Genomic DNA, 18139 nt, shown 5'->3' with positions numbered 1-18139 from the left:
AAAAACTAAAACCTTCAGAGGTACAGGGTCAATGCCATCCCAAATTATGGTATATACATTCTACTGCTCTAAATGAACCAAAAACATTATCCAACGTACCTAATATCCCTATCAGATGAGTCCAGCTCCCTGGCCTCCTCAGGTCTCTCCTTCTCAGACTGGCCCAGCTGGATGGAAGAGAGGCGGGTGGCCACGTTGGCTATGCCAAGAGTTTGAGGAGAAGGGGGACCTGGAGCTTTGCCTTCTCCAAATGGTGGGGGGTCAATTACAGATTCACAGGCAGGGCTGTGATTGAGCCCACTGGCATGTGAGGCAAGGAGGTGAATGCTGATACGTTTGGTACAGAAGACTGTATTGTCCAACCCCAAGGTATCTGAGGCACCAGGGAGGACCCGACCAACCAATCCAGCATCCTCCTGAGGAAACTGCTGATTTACCACAGGAGGTTTCCACCGCCTGCTCCTGTTGAGGACGTTCCACTGGAAGCTGGGGTTCAGGAAACTAGACTGTTCAAACTGGCAGCCTTGCCTCGGCATCTTCTCAAAGCCTCTTGCAGTCAATTTCCTTACGGCCTCAGTGAACCGAATCTCCTTAGTTGGGGCCTGGGAATCAGAGTTGTCATCCAGAGCACAGGAAAGTGGCTCTGCCCTCATGGCTAAGTTATTCCGGTTATACCAGGAAGAGGCAACACTGGTGGTGGATGTGTCATGGGAGTTAGGGGTAGACAAGGCGATATGGGCACTGGCATCAGCTAGGACACTGCCAATGCTTTTGGGCACCTTATGGTCAACAGGCTGCGGTGCACAGTCTCCAGTACCCCCTGAATGATGCCAGGAGACAGGCTGGATCTTGGGTGGCGATACTGGCTTCAGGCCCTCTGTGGTCTGCAATAAAGGCACTTGCGTGCTATTTGGCCGCATGAAGGAATTATTATTCAGCATGGGCTTATAGGAGGAAGAGAGTGGAGATGGGATCTTCCCTGAGATGGCAGACGCCAGGCTCTTCCCTGAAGGGTTTTCCCCAGCCGCTGCCAAGCAGAGGTATGGTTCTGTGGATGAGGAGGCCATGGGCTGGGCCATGGGGAAGACCATGGAAGAAGTGGCCTTGTCGGCAGTGAGACTGACAGGGAGGCTCTTTTGAGGGAGAGAAAAAGGGCTTTTTTCTGATGGGCTCGAACGCAAGCAGAAAGACTCCAGTTGCTGGTAGGGTTTGTGCCTATAGCTGGAGCGGCGGTATAGGAGGGTGCTGTTGAACAAGTCCGGGAGAGAGTGTAGGTAACAGGAACTGCTGTGGCCTGCAATGACAGCCGTGGTCCCAGAGCTACATAAAGTGCTAGGGCAAAAGAAATATGCTGGCTGGGGTGGGATGCCCAAGAGGGCTGGGCCCAACCCTGCTGACAGTGTCTCCACTTGCTTCTTTTCCAGCTTCCAGATTGGCTTCACTTGCTGATGGGCCTGAGGCCAGACTTTGCCCTCTGAGGGTTTCTCAGGTGGCGTGGCAGACACTGTGCCTGAGGGACCACTCTGCTTGAAGCTGTTTTTCTGGCGGAGGCCAATACTGTAGTGCTCTGCTCCTGCTGAGGCCATGAGGGGCCCACATCATGGCCACACAGTCCCATGGCCTGGCTCAGGTAAGGTGCCACACACCTCCGGTAGTAGCAGCTGCATCCTTGAAGTCCGTCAGTCTGAAGGGGAGAGAAATGATAGGAAATGTTACAGCGCCAGGAGGACGGATACCATGCTACAGTGGTCCTCAGGTAAGCAGTACAGTCCCACTTCAGCATTTTTGGGCAACCAGTCTTGGTCGTCATTTGGGGCCCTGGGAGAACACTAGATTTCCAGGGAGCTTCCAGTGGTCTTCCTATTGCCCTCATATGATCAAAGTTGGCTTCATTAAGGACTAAGACACTGAGGTGCCACCACCACTGTGAGGCCATTCATGAGTCCGCACTCTGTCACTCAGAAAGTTTTTCTCTCTCTCCAACAAAAAATACATCTTTCTGCCTCACCGCCCACAACTTTCCATGAGGGGCTACCTTCCCTCACCCAAAACCAGTGTGGCTAGGTATAAAGCAAATGTGGAGAGAGAAGAGTATCTTCCTTCTCATCAATCAATTCTGAAAGATGAAAGATTATTCGAGTCCAGGTGAGACAGCTCACACCTGTAATCTCAGCTTGACCCCAGGAGTTCAAGACCAGCCTGCCCAATATGGCAAAACCCCATCACTACAAAAAATTAGCTAGGCATGGTGGCATGCACCTGAAGTCCCAGCTACTAGGGAGGCTGACATGGGAGGATCGCTTGAGCCTGGGAGGTGGAGGTTGCAGCGAGCCGAGATGGTGCCATGTACTCCAGCATGGGCAACAGAGTGAGACCCCATCTTAGAAAAAAAAAGGTGATCTGAAAAACTCATTTTACATCTACTGCTCCCTAAATCAACTCAGCTGCCTCTGATTTAGTCTGCTTTTCACGGTTAAGTAGGACAAGTTCAGATAGGAGAACAGAATTCCCTTGCTGACCCCAGAGTTTATTCTGGAGCTGAGACAGCAATTTCATCTCTTGCTAACTACACAGGCTTAAATTCCATCCTGTGTGTTGGTGGGAAAAAGAAGAAAGAAAATTGAACTAAACACCAGCATTATTTTTACTTAAAGTGACTTTATTTCCAGCAGCCATACTGGGACAGGAGAGTTCAGGGAGTAAGAAGAGGACAGAAGCTTTCTTCACTCCAAAGTCCGGGCTTAAGTTTGGGCTTATCTCAGGGAGGAAGAGCCTGTCTCTTGCATCTTCTCAATCAGTGTTTGCTTTAATACAAAACCTCTAAGCCAGCCTTCTGGGTCTCAAACTGTCTGTTCAGCATGGTCACTTACTTTCTAAATCAAATTCACAAAATATTCTCCAATTTTCACAACTGTAGGGAAAGGTAGGCCTGCTTTCATGGCAGCACCTGGGGGGAAATAACGAAAACTGTAAAAAGTCATTCGTGGCCAGGCACAGTGGCTCACGCCTGTAATGCCAGCACTTTGGGAGGCTGAGACGGGCAGATCACTTGAGCTCAGGAGTTTGAGACCAGACTGGGCAACATGGCAAAACCCCATCTCTACAAAAAATACAAAAATCAGCCAGGTGTGGTACATGCCTGTGGTCCCAGCTACCTGGGAAGCTGAGGCATGAAAAACCTTGAGCATGGAAGGTGGAAGTTGCAGCAAGCCAAGATAGCACCACTGCTCTCCAGCCTGGGTGACAGAGTGAGACCCTGTTTCACAAAAAAAAAAAAAAAAAAAAAAAAAGGTTGGGTGCAGTGGCTCACGCCCGTAATCTCAACACTTTGGGAGGCCAAGGAAGGTGGATCACAAGGTCAGGAGTTCAAGACCAGCCTGGCCAGCATGGTGAAACCCTGTCTCTACTAAAAATATAAAAATTAGCCAGGCGTAGAGGCGGGTGCCTGTAATCCCAGCTACTTGGGAGGCTGAGGCAGGAAAATCGCTTGAACTTGGGAGGCGGAGGTTGCAGTGAGCTGAGATTGCACCACTGCACTCCAGCCTGGGCGACAGAGTGAGACTCTGTCTCAAAAAAAAAAGAAGAAGTAGTAGTCATTTGTCTGGGGTAATTCTGAAAGGAATCCTGACATCCTCATCAAGTGTTTTCAGAGTAGCTAGAGGGAAGGAATTAGAGAGGTTTTGTTTTGTTTTGAGATAGGGTCTTGCTCTGTCACCCAAACTGGAATGCAGTGGCGCAAACATGGCTCACTGCAGCCTCTGACTCCTGGACTCAAATGATCTTCCCCTTTCAGCCTCCTAAATAGCTGGGACCACAGGCATGCACCACCACACACAGTTGATTTTTTTTGTTATTGTTAAGATAGGGAGTGGCAGTATCTCACTATGCTGCCCAGGCTGGTCTCAACTCCTGGCCTCAAGTGATCCTCCCATCTCAGCCTCCCCATAAACTGGGATTACAAACCTGTGCCACTGAACCCAGCCCTAAGAGAGATGGTTTTTTCACTTAAGTAATATTTAAAACGCAAAAATTGAGAGACTACCTTGTATTTTGATTAACAGAGTAATGGCCAAGGAAGATCTAAGATTCCTGTCTACAGCTACGAATGAATACCACCAACAGACAGACTGCAGAAGCCACGGGATGTCGCCCTCTTTACCTGCAAAGGCTGACCTACATGGACTCTTTCTCAAGGAGAGTACAAAAAATCACAACGCAGCACTGCCAATATTCAAAATGATAGTGGGCTAAGAACAGCATAAATGCTAAAACTGGATTTTGAAGCCAGTTACCTCAAAATGAGGTGACAGAAAATGGACCACCACACAAGTCCAAGCTATGGAAATACCGTGCTTGGAACAATTACAGAGTTTGCTTATGGTAGAGAAGCATAGAGACAAAGGGAAAAGTCAAATCCTGCCAATCACTTCACAAGACTACACGCACACATGCATGTGTATTATGTACACTCAACATATTCACAAACCCTCACTTAGTCCTCTTTCAGGAATCCACATCTTCCCCACCAATGCAACACAACAGACATACCAAAGTGATAGGAGAATGCCTAAGGAAATGAAAACTCAGGCTGGTCCCCCTGAAAAACAGCCCCACTATTGATTCCCACGTGCATCAAGCTAGCTCAGCTCTTCATTCCCTTACAAGTGCTGTCCCTGGAGCCCTTTCTTCTTCTTCACCCAACTTAAAAAAATCAGCTGCAACATGACCTAGGCAGTCTTCTCTGACTCCTGAGTTTGAACAGGATGCCTCACTTCTCTGCATGCCACCATCACTGCTCACAGAACATTAGCTTCAATAATGAACTAACTCATCAGACTAGGAGCAAGGAGCACATTCTCCTCCAGCTGATGTCCCCAACACAGTAACTGATACACAGGAAGTGCTCAATATTCTGTTGAGTAAACAAACTGGAAAAGCACAGTAAATGAAGGGGAAACAAACTCGAATACTAGTTTGGGCACCTAATGAATGTCTGGTACCATGCTAGGCATTTTATTCATATTATTTCATTTAATCCTAAAAAAAACCTTACATTCACTTTACTGATGATGAATCCAAGACTCAGAAAAGTTAAGTAACTTTTCTATAATTAAATAACCAATAAGTAGTAATGCCTAGATTAAAACTCAAATCTGTCTGAGTCTACAGTGCCTATTAAATGGAATGAAACACATACTTAGACTCTATCCCCTCCATTATCTCTAATCTTTAGGTACGAGACAAAAGCCAGGCTGGAAACACTCCTCCATGTTTATACCAAGGCCCTTTGTGGAAAATCTCTAAAAGCACATCACTGACTTTTCATCATCACCACAGCCGATCAGTCCCCCTCTCCCTTGTAGCCACAGGCACCCACTGCACAACACTTCCTTTTGCACACACTGCTCAATGTTTGCCTTGCTACATCCCACCACATGAACCCTCAGTGCCAAACACAAGAACACAAGTAGCCCAACACCTAGCTGGTTTGGCTTTTAATCCAAAAGAGGAAGAGGGAGGCCAAGAATACACGCCTACCCTCCTCAGAAGCTGCAGGTGGCCTGCTCCCAGATAAAGTGTTAAACAACACACCTGGGCAGGTACTAGAGTAGCGTGAATTCTCTTCTCTCTAAGGTATTCCAGATCTCATATCTCTGCAATAGTCATTTCCCACTTCTTGTCTCCTCTCATAGTCCCTATATGGTTTGCATTTGTGTCCCCACCAAATCTCATGTTGAGTTGTAATCCCCAACACTGGAGGAGGTGACTGGATCATGGAGGCGGATTTCCCCCTTGCTGTTCTCATGATAGTGAGTTCTCGTGAGATCTGGTTGTTTAAAAGTGTATAGCACTGCCCCACTTTCTCTCTCTCCTGCTCCGGCCATGTGAAGACATGCCTGCTTCCCCTTTCACCACGACTAAATGTTTCCTGAGGCCTCTGCAGCCATGCTACCCATACAGCCTGCAGAACCATGAGCCAATTAAACCTCTTTTCTTTATAAATCACCCAGTCTCAGGTATTTATTTATAGCAGTACTAGAATGAATACAGTCCTCACAATGTGTAGTATAGCAAGTTGGAGAAGGGCCACCTGTCTTCCTAAAGAAATATGTCTGGACTCAAGGGCCAACAAGCAGGTGAGAGGACGTTTCTGTAACTCTCTTTCTGGGAAATACTTCCAAAGCTAGTTAAGAGATACCCAGGGTTGGATAAGATGGCTGTGTTAGGAATTGCCAAGCAAAGACAAATTTGTTGCATCTGCAGAGAGTAACTTCAAGAATGCCAAGTAAACAGTATCACTCACAACAGTATCAAATACAAATGCTGCAACCTAGTTTCAGTGTTTGAGGTTCAGTAGTGTCACTTTAAGACAAGGAAATGATGGTTGCTAAAAACAACTTCCTTCCTTCTCTTTATAGAGATTCTTAATGAGATCAAAACCTCAAATGGTTGGGAAGCAGAGGCCTAACTAAAGCATTCAGGCAGCCTGGGTCCCAGACCCCCAATCACTGCCACAGGTCATCTTTTCCAGTATCCTGCCCACTGCTTTAAAGGAATGCAAGTGACAAACTTTAAAAAGCTTCTGAAGGCCCAAAGTCTAAGAAGTGAAGGAAGTTGGCCGGGCACGGTGGCTCAAGCCTGTAATCCCAGCACTTTGGGAGGCCGAGATGGGCGGATCACGAGGTCAGGAGATCAGGACCATCCTGGCTAACAAAGTGTAACCCCGTCTCTACTAAAAAATACCAAAAAATAAAAATAAAAACTAGCTGGGCGAGGTGGCGGGCGCCTGTAGTCCCAGCTACTTGGGAGGCTGAGGCAGGAGAATGGCGTAAACCCGGGAGACGGAGCTTGCAGTGAGCTGAGATCCGGCCACTGCACTCCAGCCTGCACGACAGAGTGAGACTCCGTCTCAAAAAAAAAAAAAAAAAGAAGTGAAGGAAGTGAGAACCTTGTTTCAAAAGCTAACATAGTGAGTTCTGCCATAAAGCCAAAGTCCAGAGAGGCAAATAATGTCTGGCACCCAGACCCTACCGACAGAACATACTTAGAGGGCAATTTTCAGCAAAGTCATCAAACCTATTCCCTGTGATATACTCTGGGCTCCTAAGATGACGTCTGGGAGACCTTTCTGCCAGTGTCCCTTATATTTCTAAGTGTTCTGTGATAATGCACACTTTGTGTATATATGCGCCTCTAGGGTCCAAAAAGCAGACTGCTCATCTCCCAGGAAGTATTTTAGGAAGAAACATCAAAAGAAAGATAACAGGAGAAAAGGTATTTATATATGTAGAAACCTATGTACTGGCTACTAATGGAAGCCCATTTCAAAAACTCCCAACTTAAACAAAGCTAAACTTATAAAGAGTAATTGCTGACTACGTAAATTACAAAGGATTAACTACATATTTATACTACTTAAAGATAACTCAAGGCATTCATCCTTACTCTCTGTTACTAAGTCCAAAGGATCCACCATCAGCTGACCCTCCAATCAGCAGCTTGCAAGGAACTTACTTTAGGGGCCAATAAATTGACCTCACCTGAAAAATAATATTTTGAATAATCTAACATTTTATGGAGCAATGATCTAATGTGTTTCTTGTTCCTACACATGATCCCTAGGGAGCAGGAGGGCTTAACGGGCAAACAGCTTATAAACACTAAGCTATAGCCGGCAGAGTTCAACTTTAGAAGAAAACAAGCCTATTTCTGTAGCTAAGTTCCTCAATCTAGGTCCTCCTCACAGTCAGGCTACATGAGCAGCTACCACCTCGTGGTGACTCATGACAATCAGAGCACAGATCAGTAGTGAATCACATGCAACTCTGAAACAGAATAGCTGGAAGGTTGGGGGAAAGACAAGAGAGAGGAAGTACCACACCCCCATTGAGTAGTTGTGGGAGGTGAAGTTACAAATTCACATAAAGCACATAAAAAGCACAGGGGCTCCCAGTAAACATTTGCAGCATGGTAGTTACAACTCTCATTCTCACTGGCTCCAAATGATCTATCTCCCCTCTGCCCCTTCATAAGCTGTGATGAAGGTGGAAAAATACAAGGAATAGGCAACAATTATTCCACTACAAAACTTCAGCTAGGACAGGTAATGTTCTTTTGTAAAAGATAACTGTCTTGCTATTTGGGAGCTTTTGTGATTTTTTTTTTTTTTTTTAAACAGTCTCACTCTGTTGCCCAGGCTGGAGTGTAGTGGTGCAATCTCGGCTCACTGCAACCTCCACCTCCTAGGTTCAAGCAATTCTCCTGCCTCAGCCTTCCAAGTAGCTGGGATTACAGACACCCGCCACCACGCCTGGCTAATTTTTGTATTTTTAGTAGAGACGGGGTTTCACTATGTTGACTAGGCTGGTCTTGAACTCCTGACCTCAAGTGATCCACCCACCTCAGCCTCCCAAAGTGCTGGGATTACAGGTGTGAGCCAACATGCCCAGCTGATTTCTTTTTTTTTTTTTTTTGGACAAGGTCTCCCTCTGTCACCAAGGCTGGAGTGCAGTGGTGCAGTCATAACTTACTGCAGCCTAGGACTCCTGGGCTCAAACAACCTGCCCACCTCAGTCTCCTGAGTAGCTAGGACTACAGGTGCACATCACCATGCCTAGCTATTTTTTACTTTATTTTATTTTTATAGCAATAGAGTTCCACTATGTTGCCCAGGCTGGTCTCAAACTCCTGTCCTCAAATGATCCTCCTGCCTTAGCCTCCCAAAGTTCTGGGATTATAGGCATGAGCCACCACACCCAGCAGAAACTATTTTAAATGTTACCTGTTAATAAAAGCAGCCAGAGCTCCTTGAAAAATGGCTGATTACAGGGTTAGGGCAGGGAGAGCAGGAGACGGGCCTGGAATATTTTGTGCTGCCAAAAAGTAAGGAAGTGGTCAAAATTTGATAGAGACATGTCAAAAGACCATAGATACAGGTAACATCATACTTAATAGTGAATTATGAGATGCTTTTCCTCTAGGATTAGGAATAAAATAAGACAAAGGATGTCTACTCTCTCCATTTCTTTTTTATTTTATTTATTTATTTACTTTGACATGGTGTCTCGCTCTGTTGTCCAGGCTGGAGTGCAGTGGCACAATCTCAGCTCACTGCAACCTCCGCCTCCCGGGTTCAAGTGGTTCTTCTGCCTCAGCCTCCCGAGTAGCTGGGACTACACGCATGTGCCACCATACCCAGCTAATTTTTTTTTCTTTCTTTCTTTCTTTTTTTTTTTTTTTGTATTTTTAGTAGAGACGGGGTTTCACCATATTGGCCAGGCTGGTCCTGAACTCCTGACCTCGTGATCTGCCCGCCTCGGCCTCCCAAAGTGCTGGAATTACAGGCATGAGCCACCATGCCCGGCCTCCATTTCTATTAGACCCTATACTAGAACTTCTAAGCAGTGTGACATGGCAAGAAAAAGAAATCAAAGATATACAGATTGGAAAGGAAGAAGTAAAACTGTCATTATTTGTAGGACATATGATCTTGTACATAGAAAATCCTGGCTGGGCACACTGGCTCACACCTGTAATCCCAATACTTTGGGAAGATGAAATAGAAGGATCACTTAAGACCATGAGTTTGAGAACAGCGTGAACAATATAGGGAGACATCATCTCTACAAAAAATTTTAAAAATTAGCATAAGCCTATAGCCCCAGCTACTTAGGAGGTTGAAGTGGGAGGATCACTTGAGCCTGGGAGGTTGAGGCTGCAATGAGCCATGATTGCACCACTGCACTTCAGCCTGGGTGATAGAATAAGACCCTGTCTTAAAAAAAAAAAAAAAAGAGAGAGAGAAAATCCTAAAACATTTACCAAATAAAAAATCCTACTAGAACTAATAACCAAGTTTAGTAAGGTCACATAATACACCATCAATATACGAACATCAGTTTTAGTTCTACATACTAGCAACAAACAAACAACATGTAAAAATGAAATACACAATTCCATTCACAACAGGATCAAAAAGAGTAAAGTATCTAAGAATAGGGACTTCTGGTTCCAAAATGGCAGTATAGAAGCAAGCTGGCTTCACTTTCCCTCACAGAAAACCAAACACAAATACACAGCACCAAGATTATCACCAGCAAAATCCCAGAACTCAAATATGAAGAGGAGACAGTTCCTGGGACCACAGAGAAGGGAAAAAATTCTGACAAAGTGGTAAGAAAACTGAACTTCCACATCTGCAGCATCCCCTCCCTCAATCTTCCTGGTACCAAGGACATAGAAAACCTGCCCCCAACTCACAATTTCTAAACTGGAAAAAGTGAGATTGAGATAGACAACCAGGTTGGGTGCACTGGCTCACGCCTATAATCCCAGCACTTTGGAAGGCTGAGGCGGGCAGATTACCTGAGGCCAGGAGTTTGAGACCAGCCTGGCGAACATGGCAAAACCCCATCTCTACTAAAAATACAAAAAATTAGCCGGGCATGGTGGCAGGCACCCATAATCCCAGCTACTCGGGAGGCTGAGGCAGGAGCATGGCTTGAACCTGGGAGGTGGAGGCTACAGTGAGCCAAGATCATGCCATTGCATTCCAGCCTGGGCAACAAGAACAAAACTATGTCCCCCGCCGCCAAAAAAACAACAGACCACCAGCTTCCCTGTCCATGCCTCAACCTACAGAAAGCATCAAGAGTGCCTAAAGAGAGAGAAATATCCCTGAAGACAGCCAGAAACAAAGCAAGGAGGTAGGACTATCATACTCAGTCCTGGACTCTGCTCTGTAACTCAGCCAAAGGAGACACCAAATCAGAGTGGCTGTGCAGCAACACTACTCTCTATAGGAGGTATGTTCTACAGGTCACCTGGGCACAAACCCCTAGCTGGCCTTCCCACATTGCCAGGATATTCCTTTTGGGACCTCCTCCAATTGGGAAGGGCAGTGTTCCAAAGCAGGGGTCCCCAACTCCTGGGCCACGGACTGCTACTGGTCCACGGCCTGTTAGGAAACCAGGCCACATAGCAGGAGCTGAGCATTGGGCAAGCAGCATTACCATGTAGGCAAGTATTACTGCCTGAGATCCACCTCCTGTAGGCTCAGCGGCAGCATTAGATTCTCATAGGAGCGCTCACCCTATTATGAACTGCCCATGTAAAGGATCTAGGTTGCGTGCTGCTTATGAGAATCTAATGCCTGATGATCTGTCACTGTTTCCCATCATCCCCAGATGGGACCACCTAGTTGCAGGAAAACAAGCCCCAGGGCTCCCACTGAGTCTATATTATGGTGAGTTGTATTATTATTTCATTATATATTACAATGTATTAACAGAAATAAAGTGTACAAAAAAATTTAATGTGCTTGAATCATCCCAAAGCCACCTCCCCACCCACCCACCCCAGTCAGTGGAAAAACTGTCTTCCACAAAACTGGTCTCTGGTGCAAAAAAGGTTGGGGACCACTGCTCTAAAGCCAAGACAAACCTGGGGCCAAGATGCCATCTAGTGTTGAAAAAGAGGTAATGACCTAGTGATTTAACAAAAAAGATAGTCAACAGGTTAAGTTACAAAAAAATCTCTAAACAAACATATCCAATAACAACCGAAACAAGCCAGACAGAGAAGACTGGAATAAATAATCCTTCAGTGTAGAGATATATACATATATCCACATATCCACAAGAAATAACAGCAAACAGAGAACTATGACAAAGCAAGAAATGGACAAAGCAAGAAAACAGTGACTGACTCTAATGAAACAGTGATACATGAGCTCTCTAACCAGGAACTCAAAATAGCAGTTTTTTTTGTTGTTGTTGTTTTTGAGACAGAGTCTCGCTCTGTCGCCCAGGCTGGAGTGCAGTGGTGTGAACTCGGCTCACTGCAAGCTCCACCTCCCGGGTTCACACCATTCTCCTGCCTCAGCCTCCTGACTAGCTGCAACTACAGGTGCCCGCCACCACGCCCGGCTAATTTTTTGTATTTTTAGCAGAGACAGGGTTTCGCCGTGTTAGCCAGCACAGTCTTCATCTCCTGACCTTGTGATCCACCCACCTCGGCCTCCCAAACAAAATAGCAGTTTTAAGGAAATTTGGTGATCTCCAAGATAACACAAAAGCAATTCAGAAATTTATCAGAGAAATTTAAAAAAGAGATTGTTAATAATAATGATGTTTAAAACAAATCTTAGAACTGAGAAATAAATTGCTTACCTGAAAAATTTACTAGACTCTTAACAGCACAATGGATCAAGCAGAGGACAGTATTAGTGAGCTTGAAGACAGTCTATCTGAAAATACACAGATGAGAAAAAAGAAAACAGAATGAAAAGCAACAAAGATAACCTATAAGACACAGAAAACTACCTCAAAAGACCAAATCTAACAATTATTGGTATTCAAGAGGGAGCTAAGCAAGACACAGGGGTGGCTTACTAAAAGAAATTAGCAGGCTGGGCACGGTGGCTCACACCTGTAATTCCAGAACTTTGGGAGGCCGAGGTGGGTGGATCATTTGAGGTCTGGAGCTCGAGACCTGCCTGACCAACATGGTGAAACCCTATCTCTATTAAAAATACAAAAATTAGCTGGGCATGGTGCACACCTGTAATCGAAGCTACAGGCGGCTGAGGCAGGAGAATCACTTGAACCCAGGAGGCGAAGGTTGCAGTGAGCTGAGATTGCACCACTACCCTCCAGCCTGGGCAACAGAGTGAGACTCCATCTCCAAGAAAGACAAGAAAGACAAGAAAGACAAGAAAGACAAGAAAGACAGAAAGAAAGACAGAAAGACAGAAAGAAAGACAGAAAGAAAGACAGAAAGAAAGAAAGAATGAAAGAAAGAAAGAGAAAGAAAGAATGAAAGAAAGAAAGAAAGAAAGAAAGAAAGAAAGAAAGAAAGAGAAAGAAAGAAAGAAAGAAAGAAAGAAAGAAAGAAAGAAAGAAAGAAAGAAAGAAAGAAAGAAAGAAACTAGTTACTGGTCTGCAAGAAATTTCACAAAAGGGGCCAGGCATGGTGGCTTACACCTGTAATCCCAGCAGTTTGGGAGGCTGAGGCAGGTGGATCACTTGAGGCCAGGAGTTTGAGACCAGCCTGGCCAAGACGGTGAAACTACATTTCTACTAAAACCAGAAAAAATTAGCTGGATGTGGTGGCACATGCCTGTAATCCCAGCTACTCATGAGGCTGAGGCATGAGAATCACTTGAACCCAGGAGGCGGAGGTTGCAGTGAGCTGAGATCATGCCTGGGTGACAGAGTGAGACTCTGTCTTGGAAAAAAAAAAAAAAGAAACAGAAATTTTTCCAAAACTTGAGAGAGATACATATATCCAACCTAGGCATATAATAATTAAACCTCTCAAGGTTCAAGGGCAAACAGAAGATTTTAAAAGGAGCAAGAGAAAAAGAAGCAAATACATATAAGGGAGCTCCAATTCATCTGGCAACAATATTCTCCTCAGAAATTATCCAAGTGAGGGAGTGAAACATTTCAAAGTGCTGAAAAAAACTGCCCTCCAAGAATACTGTATCCAGCAAAACTACTCTTCAAATATGAGAGATAAAGTCTCTTTCCCAGATAAACAAAAGCTGAAAGAATTCACTACCACCAGACCCGTCTTAGAAGTAATGCTAAAGAGAGTTCTTCAATTTGAAGGGGGGGAAAAAAACTAACATGCAAAAAGAAAACATTTGAAGGTATAAAATCCACTAGTAAAATTAGATAAATGGACAAACCCAGAATAGTCTAATACTCTAATTATGATATGCAATCTAATCATAATTCTAGTATGAAGCCCAAAAGACAAAATTGTCAAAAACAGTAACAGCTACAGCAACTTCTTAAGAAATAGGCAAATAAGGCTGGGCACGGTGGCTCACATCTGTAATTCCAGCACTTTGGGTGGCTCAGGCAGGCAGGTCACTTGACGCCAGGTGTTCAAGACCAGCCTGGCCAACATGGTAAAACCCTGTCTCTACTAAAAATACAAAATTTAGCCAGGTGTGGTGGCGTGTACCTGTAATCCCAGCTACCTGGGAGGCGGAGGCCGGAGAATTGCTTGAACCCAGGAGGTGGAGGTTGCAGTGAGCCGAGACCACACCACTGCACTCTAGCCTGGACGACAGCGTGAGACTTTGTCTCAAAAATAAAAAAGGCAATATGAAAATATGTAAATTGAGACACAAAAAGCTAAAATGTATGGGGGATAGAGTTAAAGTGTAGAAAGTTTTTATGGTTCTCAATTTGTTCATTTCTATTCTTTTGGAGTTCGAGACCAACCTGGGCAACATAGTGAGATCCTATCTCTACAAAAAAAAACCCACAAAAAATTAGCTAGGCATGATGGCACATGCTGGTAGTCCCAGCTACTTGGGAGGCTAAGGTAGGAGAAGCGCTTGAGCCCAGGAGATCGAGGCTGTGGTGAGCCGTGAATATACCACTACGTTCCACACTAGGGGACAGAGCAAGATTCTGTCTCAAAAAAAAAAAAAAGTTATCATCTCTCAAAATGACTTGTTATAGGGTGGGCTACTTGGGAAGTTGAGGTAGAAGGATCGCCTGAGCCCAAGAAGTCGAGACTGCAGTGAGCTGTGATCATGCCCCTGCACTCCAGCCTGGATGATAGGGCGAAACCCCGTCTCAATAAAAAATAAAATAAAATAAAAATAACTACAAGCTGTTTTTTGTAAGTCTCACAATAACCACAGCGCAAAAACCTGTAATAAATCCACTAAAAATAAAAAGCAATTAATTAAACCATACTACTAGAAAAAACTACAAAAACAGTAAGAAAGAGGAATTACAAAGTAACCACAAAACAAGCAGTCAAATAGCAGTAGTTAAGTCCTTACTTATCAATAACAACACTGAATGTAAATGGACTACAAATAAAGGAAACGTGGTATATATACACAACAGAATATAATGGAGCCATAAAAAAGGAATGAAATCCCATCATTTGCAGCAACATGGATGGTACTGGAGGTCATTATGTTAAGTAAAATAAGCCAAGCACAGAAAGACAAATATGGCATGTTCTCACTCATATGTGGGAGCTTAAAAAAATGGATTTCAGAATATAGAGAACGGATTGGTGGTTATCAGAGGCCAGGAAGAGTAGGGGGAAGGGTAGGCCTGTTTCAGGTAATGGAGCAAGAAGTAAGTCCATTTGCTTGAGTTGTTCACTGTTAAAATCCATTTCTACCAGTATAATTTCAAAGAAAAGTTGAAGTTGATTGGTGTGCTACCTGCTTTCTGGTCTGAGGAAAACCAAACTTCCCTTTAAGTAGTACTGAGGTTTTAAAAATGTTTTTTTTAATTTTGCAATTATCCCAGACTTGCAAAAAGTTACAAAAATAGTACAAAGAACTCCTGTTTACCCTTTACCCAGATTCATCAAATGTTAATACTTTACCACACTTGTTTTATTATTCATTCATATTCTCTCTCACATCTCTGTGTGAACCGGTTTTTGAAATGTTTGAGAGTAAACTGCAGACATGATACCCCTTTACATCTGAATACTTCCTAAAAACTTCCTAAATGTTTGCTAAAACCAGGATATTCTCTTATACTCAAAAAATTAACATTGATAATACTATAAACTATATTATTATCTACCATACAGACCTTATCCAAATATCACCAATTGTCCCATCAATGTCCTTTATCTGGCCCAGGATCACAAGCTGTATTCACCTGTCATATCTTTTTAGTCTCCTTTAATCTGTAATAGTTCTTCAGCCTTTATTTTTCTTTAATGAGCTTGATACTTCTGAAGAATACAGACCAGTTATTCTAAACAATGAAACTCAATTTGGTTTTGTCTGAAGTGATGATATATCCTTAGTGGCATCATATCATGAGGCCCATGTCAATTTGTACTATTACTAATGATATTATGTGCTTCATGATATGATGCACTTAAGGATATATCATCACTTCTGCAATTTCCAAACAAAAATGCATCATCTTGAATGTGTACCTGTACCCATTAATCAACCTCTCTAACCGGCCAGTGAATTTGTAAACTCTGGCTCAAGGTGAGTTCAAGGGAAGGCATACTACTCAAGCCTGGCAGATAAAGTTTAATGGAAGCACTTTCTCTGGGACCCATCAACACACAAGCTGGTAGGAGTTCTCCAATACTTAGAGGGAAAATGCTATTTAAATGTGATTCTGTGTAAAACCTCACATCCCAATAAAACACAAGTCCTTGTTGTGTCCTCAATGGAGAAAACAGTTGCTGTCAGCACCCAGCTGAGAAACAGGAACCTAGAGGCTGAGACAAGGATTTTAGGGCTAGAGTCAAGGAAACAAGGGAGCACTGTGGCAAGCTCAAGGGTTTCTATAACCACTGTTATTCAAAAGAAAAGAACATGTTATCTGTTAATCTCCTTGAACATAAGGTGAGAATGTCATACTCTAACAAAGTCATGCTAGAGGGAAGTGAGAGAACAGATCAATCACATTCCCCTCTTGTCCAATTAATCTTTCAGAGTCAGGGCCAAGAAATAAGCTGTAATTGCACAAAGAAGACTTCAATAAAAAATATTCAGGCACAAGGGGATCAAGGGGCTCTGTCCCTGGACAGGCATCCCCACAACACAGAAACTCCCGACATGCCTGTCAGAATGATGCTTTCACCCTGACCTTAGCAGCTCTTCAGTTCCACTTAATCCATCAACAAGTCCTTCCAGCTTCAAATATATGTCTTTGAATCTGGCTATTCTTCCCCATTTCCACTGTCATTACCTTAGTCAAGCTACCATCATCTCTCAACTGCTGATTTCCTGGCTTCCATATCATCTACTTTCCAGACAGTGGCTACTCTTTTCAAAACACAGTACTCTTTAAAACACAGCTTAAGACCATCTGATGGCTCCAAGGACTATGTGATCCGATTCCTGACTCTCTGACCTTATCCAGAGCTACTCTTCCCCTCACGAGGAACGTTCCCATCCGTGGGTCTTTGAGGTTCCCTCTGAAACATTCAGATCTCTGAATGGCTCGCTTAGTTCCTTCACTCAGTATTCAGCTCAAAAGGCCTTCCTCGTCAACCCTATCTAATATGTCCTACCCCAATCATTTCTTATTTCATTACCTTGTTTTATTCCCTCCATTTCATTCCTCCACTATCTAAAATTATTATATGTTAATATTTCCTTACACTTGGCTCAAAAAAAAAAAAAAAAAGATGAACAAAGAAGCTGGTAGTTTTTAAAAAAATTTCCAATGAGATTGGAAAGAGACAAAGATGAGAGACTTATCTGTATATACCTTTTCCTATAATTTTAATTTCTTTTTGTTTCTTTGAGACCAGGTCACTTGGTCACCAAGGTTTGACCTCCTGGGCTCATGGTCCTCCTATCTCACCCTCCCAAGTAGCTGGAACTACTAGTGTGTGCCACCACACTCAGCTAACTTTTTTATTTTTTGTAGAGATGAGGTCTTGCTATCTTGCCAGGGCTAGTCTCAAACTCCTGGGCCCAAGTGATCCTTCCACTTCAGCTTCCCAAAGTACTAGGATTGTAGACATGAACCCCTACACCACGCCCTAATGTTAACTTCTGAGTTTTTAAATTTTTTTTTTTTTAAATAGAGATAGAGTCTTACCATGTTGCCCCAGTTGGTCTCAAATTCCTGGCCTCAAGTGATCCTCCTGCCTCAGCCTCTCAAAGTGCTGAGATTACAGGCATGAGCCACTGGCCCTGGTTATTTTAAAACAAAATAAAAACTTCAATTCTTTATGCATTTCTTTGCTATCTATCTTCCAGAATGAAAGCTCTTTGAGCACAGGGACTTTGTTCAGAGTTTATGTATCCAGTCCTAGAATGGTAATCAGGGCTCATTAAATATTTGCTGAATAAACGAATGCATCTACAACAGCTATGACCAGCTAAGGGGGAAAAAAAAAAGTTTTTCACTCTCTTACGTAGTCACTCTTAACACAGCACAGAATATTTCACCTCTGGTCATCAAAATGTGTGTGAGGCACACACACCAAGGAATGCTCCAGAGGCAACAAACTGGATACCCTTTAATTCAATTCTGACACTCTCTACCTAAAGATAGCATCAGATCGCACAGGTTAAGGGCTCAGTACCACAAGGCTGCTTCCACTTCAGATGCCAACTGCAAGGCACAGGTTGTGACCTGTGCTTCTGATTGATTTGCTATAA

General features: G+C 43.8%; 1 protein-coding gene across 23 annotated transcripts in view; it reads right to left on the bottom strand.

Moving 5' to 3' along the window:
• Window positions 1-18139, bottom strand: part of TTLL4 (tubulin tyrosine ligase like 4) — a 45851-nt gene that overhangs the window by 16164 nt on the left and 11548 nt on the right. For 4 of the 23 annotated variants that reach the window (XM_015111086.3, XM_028831122.2, XM_077957604.1 and 1 more), the window contains exons 2-4: window positions 12171-12247; window positions 8783-8873; window positions 100-1684 (exon numbers count right to left, since the gene is read on the bottom strand). In XM_015111086.3, coding sequence (XP_014966572.3) covers window positions 100-1586 — 1487 coding nt within the window. In that variant the 5' untranslated portion in view covers window positions 1587-1684; window positions 8783-8873; window positions 12171-12247. The remainder of the gene's footprint in view (window positions 1-99; window positions 1685-8782; window positions 8874-12170; window positions 12248-18139) is intronic. The other 19 variants (XM_077957601.1, XM_077957611.1, XM_077957606.1 and 16 more) reach the window with 5 other exon arrangements.

This window comes from Macaca mulatta, chromosome 12 (assembly GCF_049350105.2).
Source record: "Macaca mulatta isolate MMU2019108-1 chromosome 12, T2T-MMU8v2.0, whole genome shotgun sequence".
Classification (NCBI taxonomy): Eukaryota; Metazoa; Chordata; class Mammalia; order Primates; family Cercopithecidae; genus Macaca; species Macaca mulatta.
The sequence above is the reverse complement of the archived record's forward strand: the minus strand, read 5'-3'. Positions and strand labels throughout refer to the sequence as shown.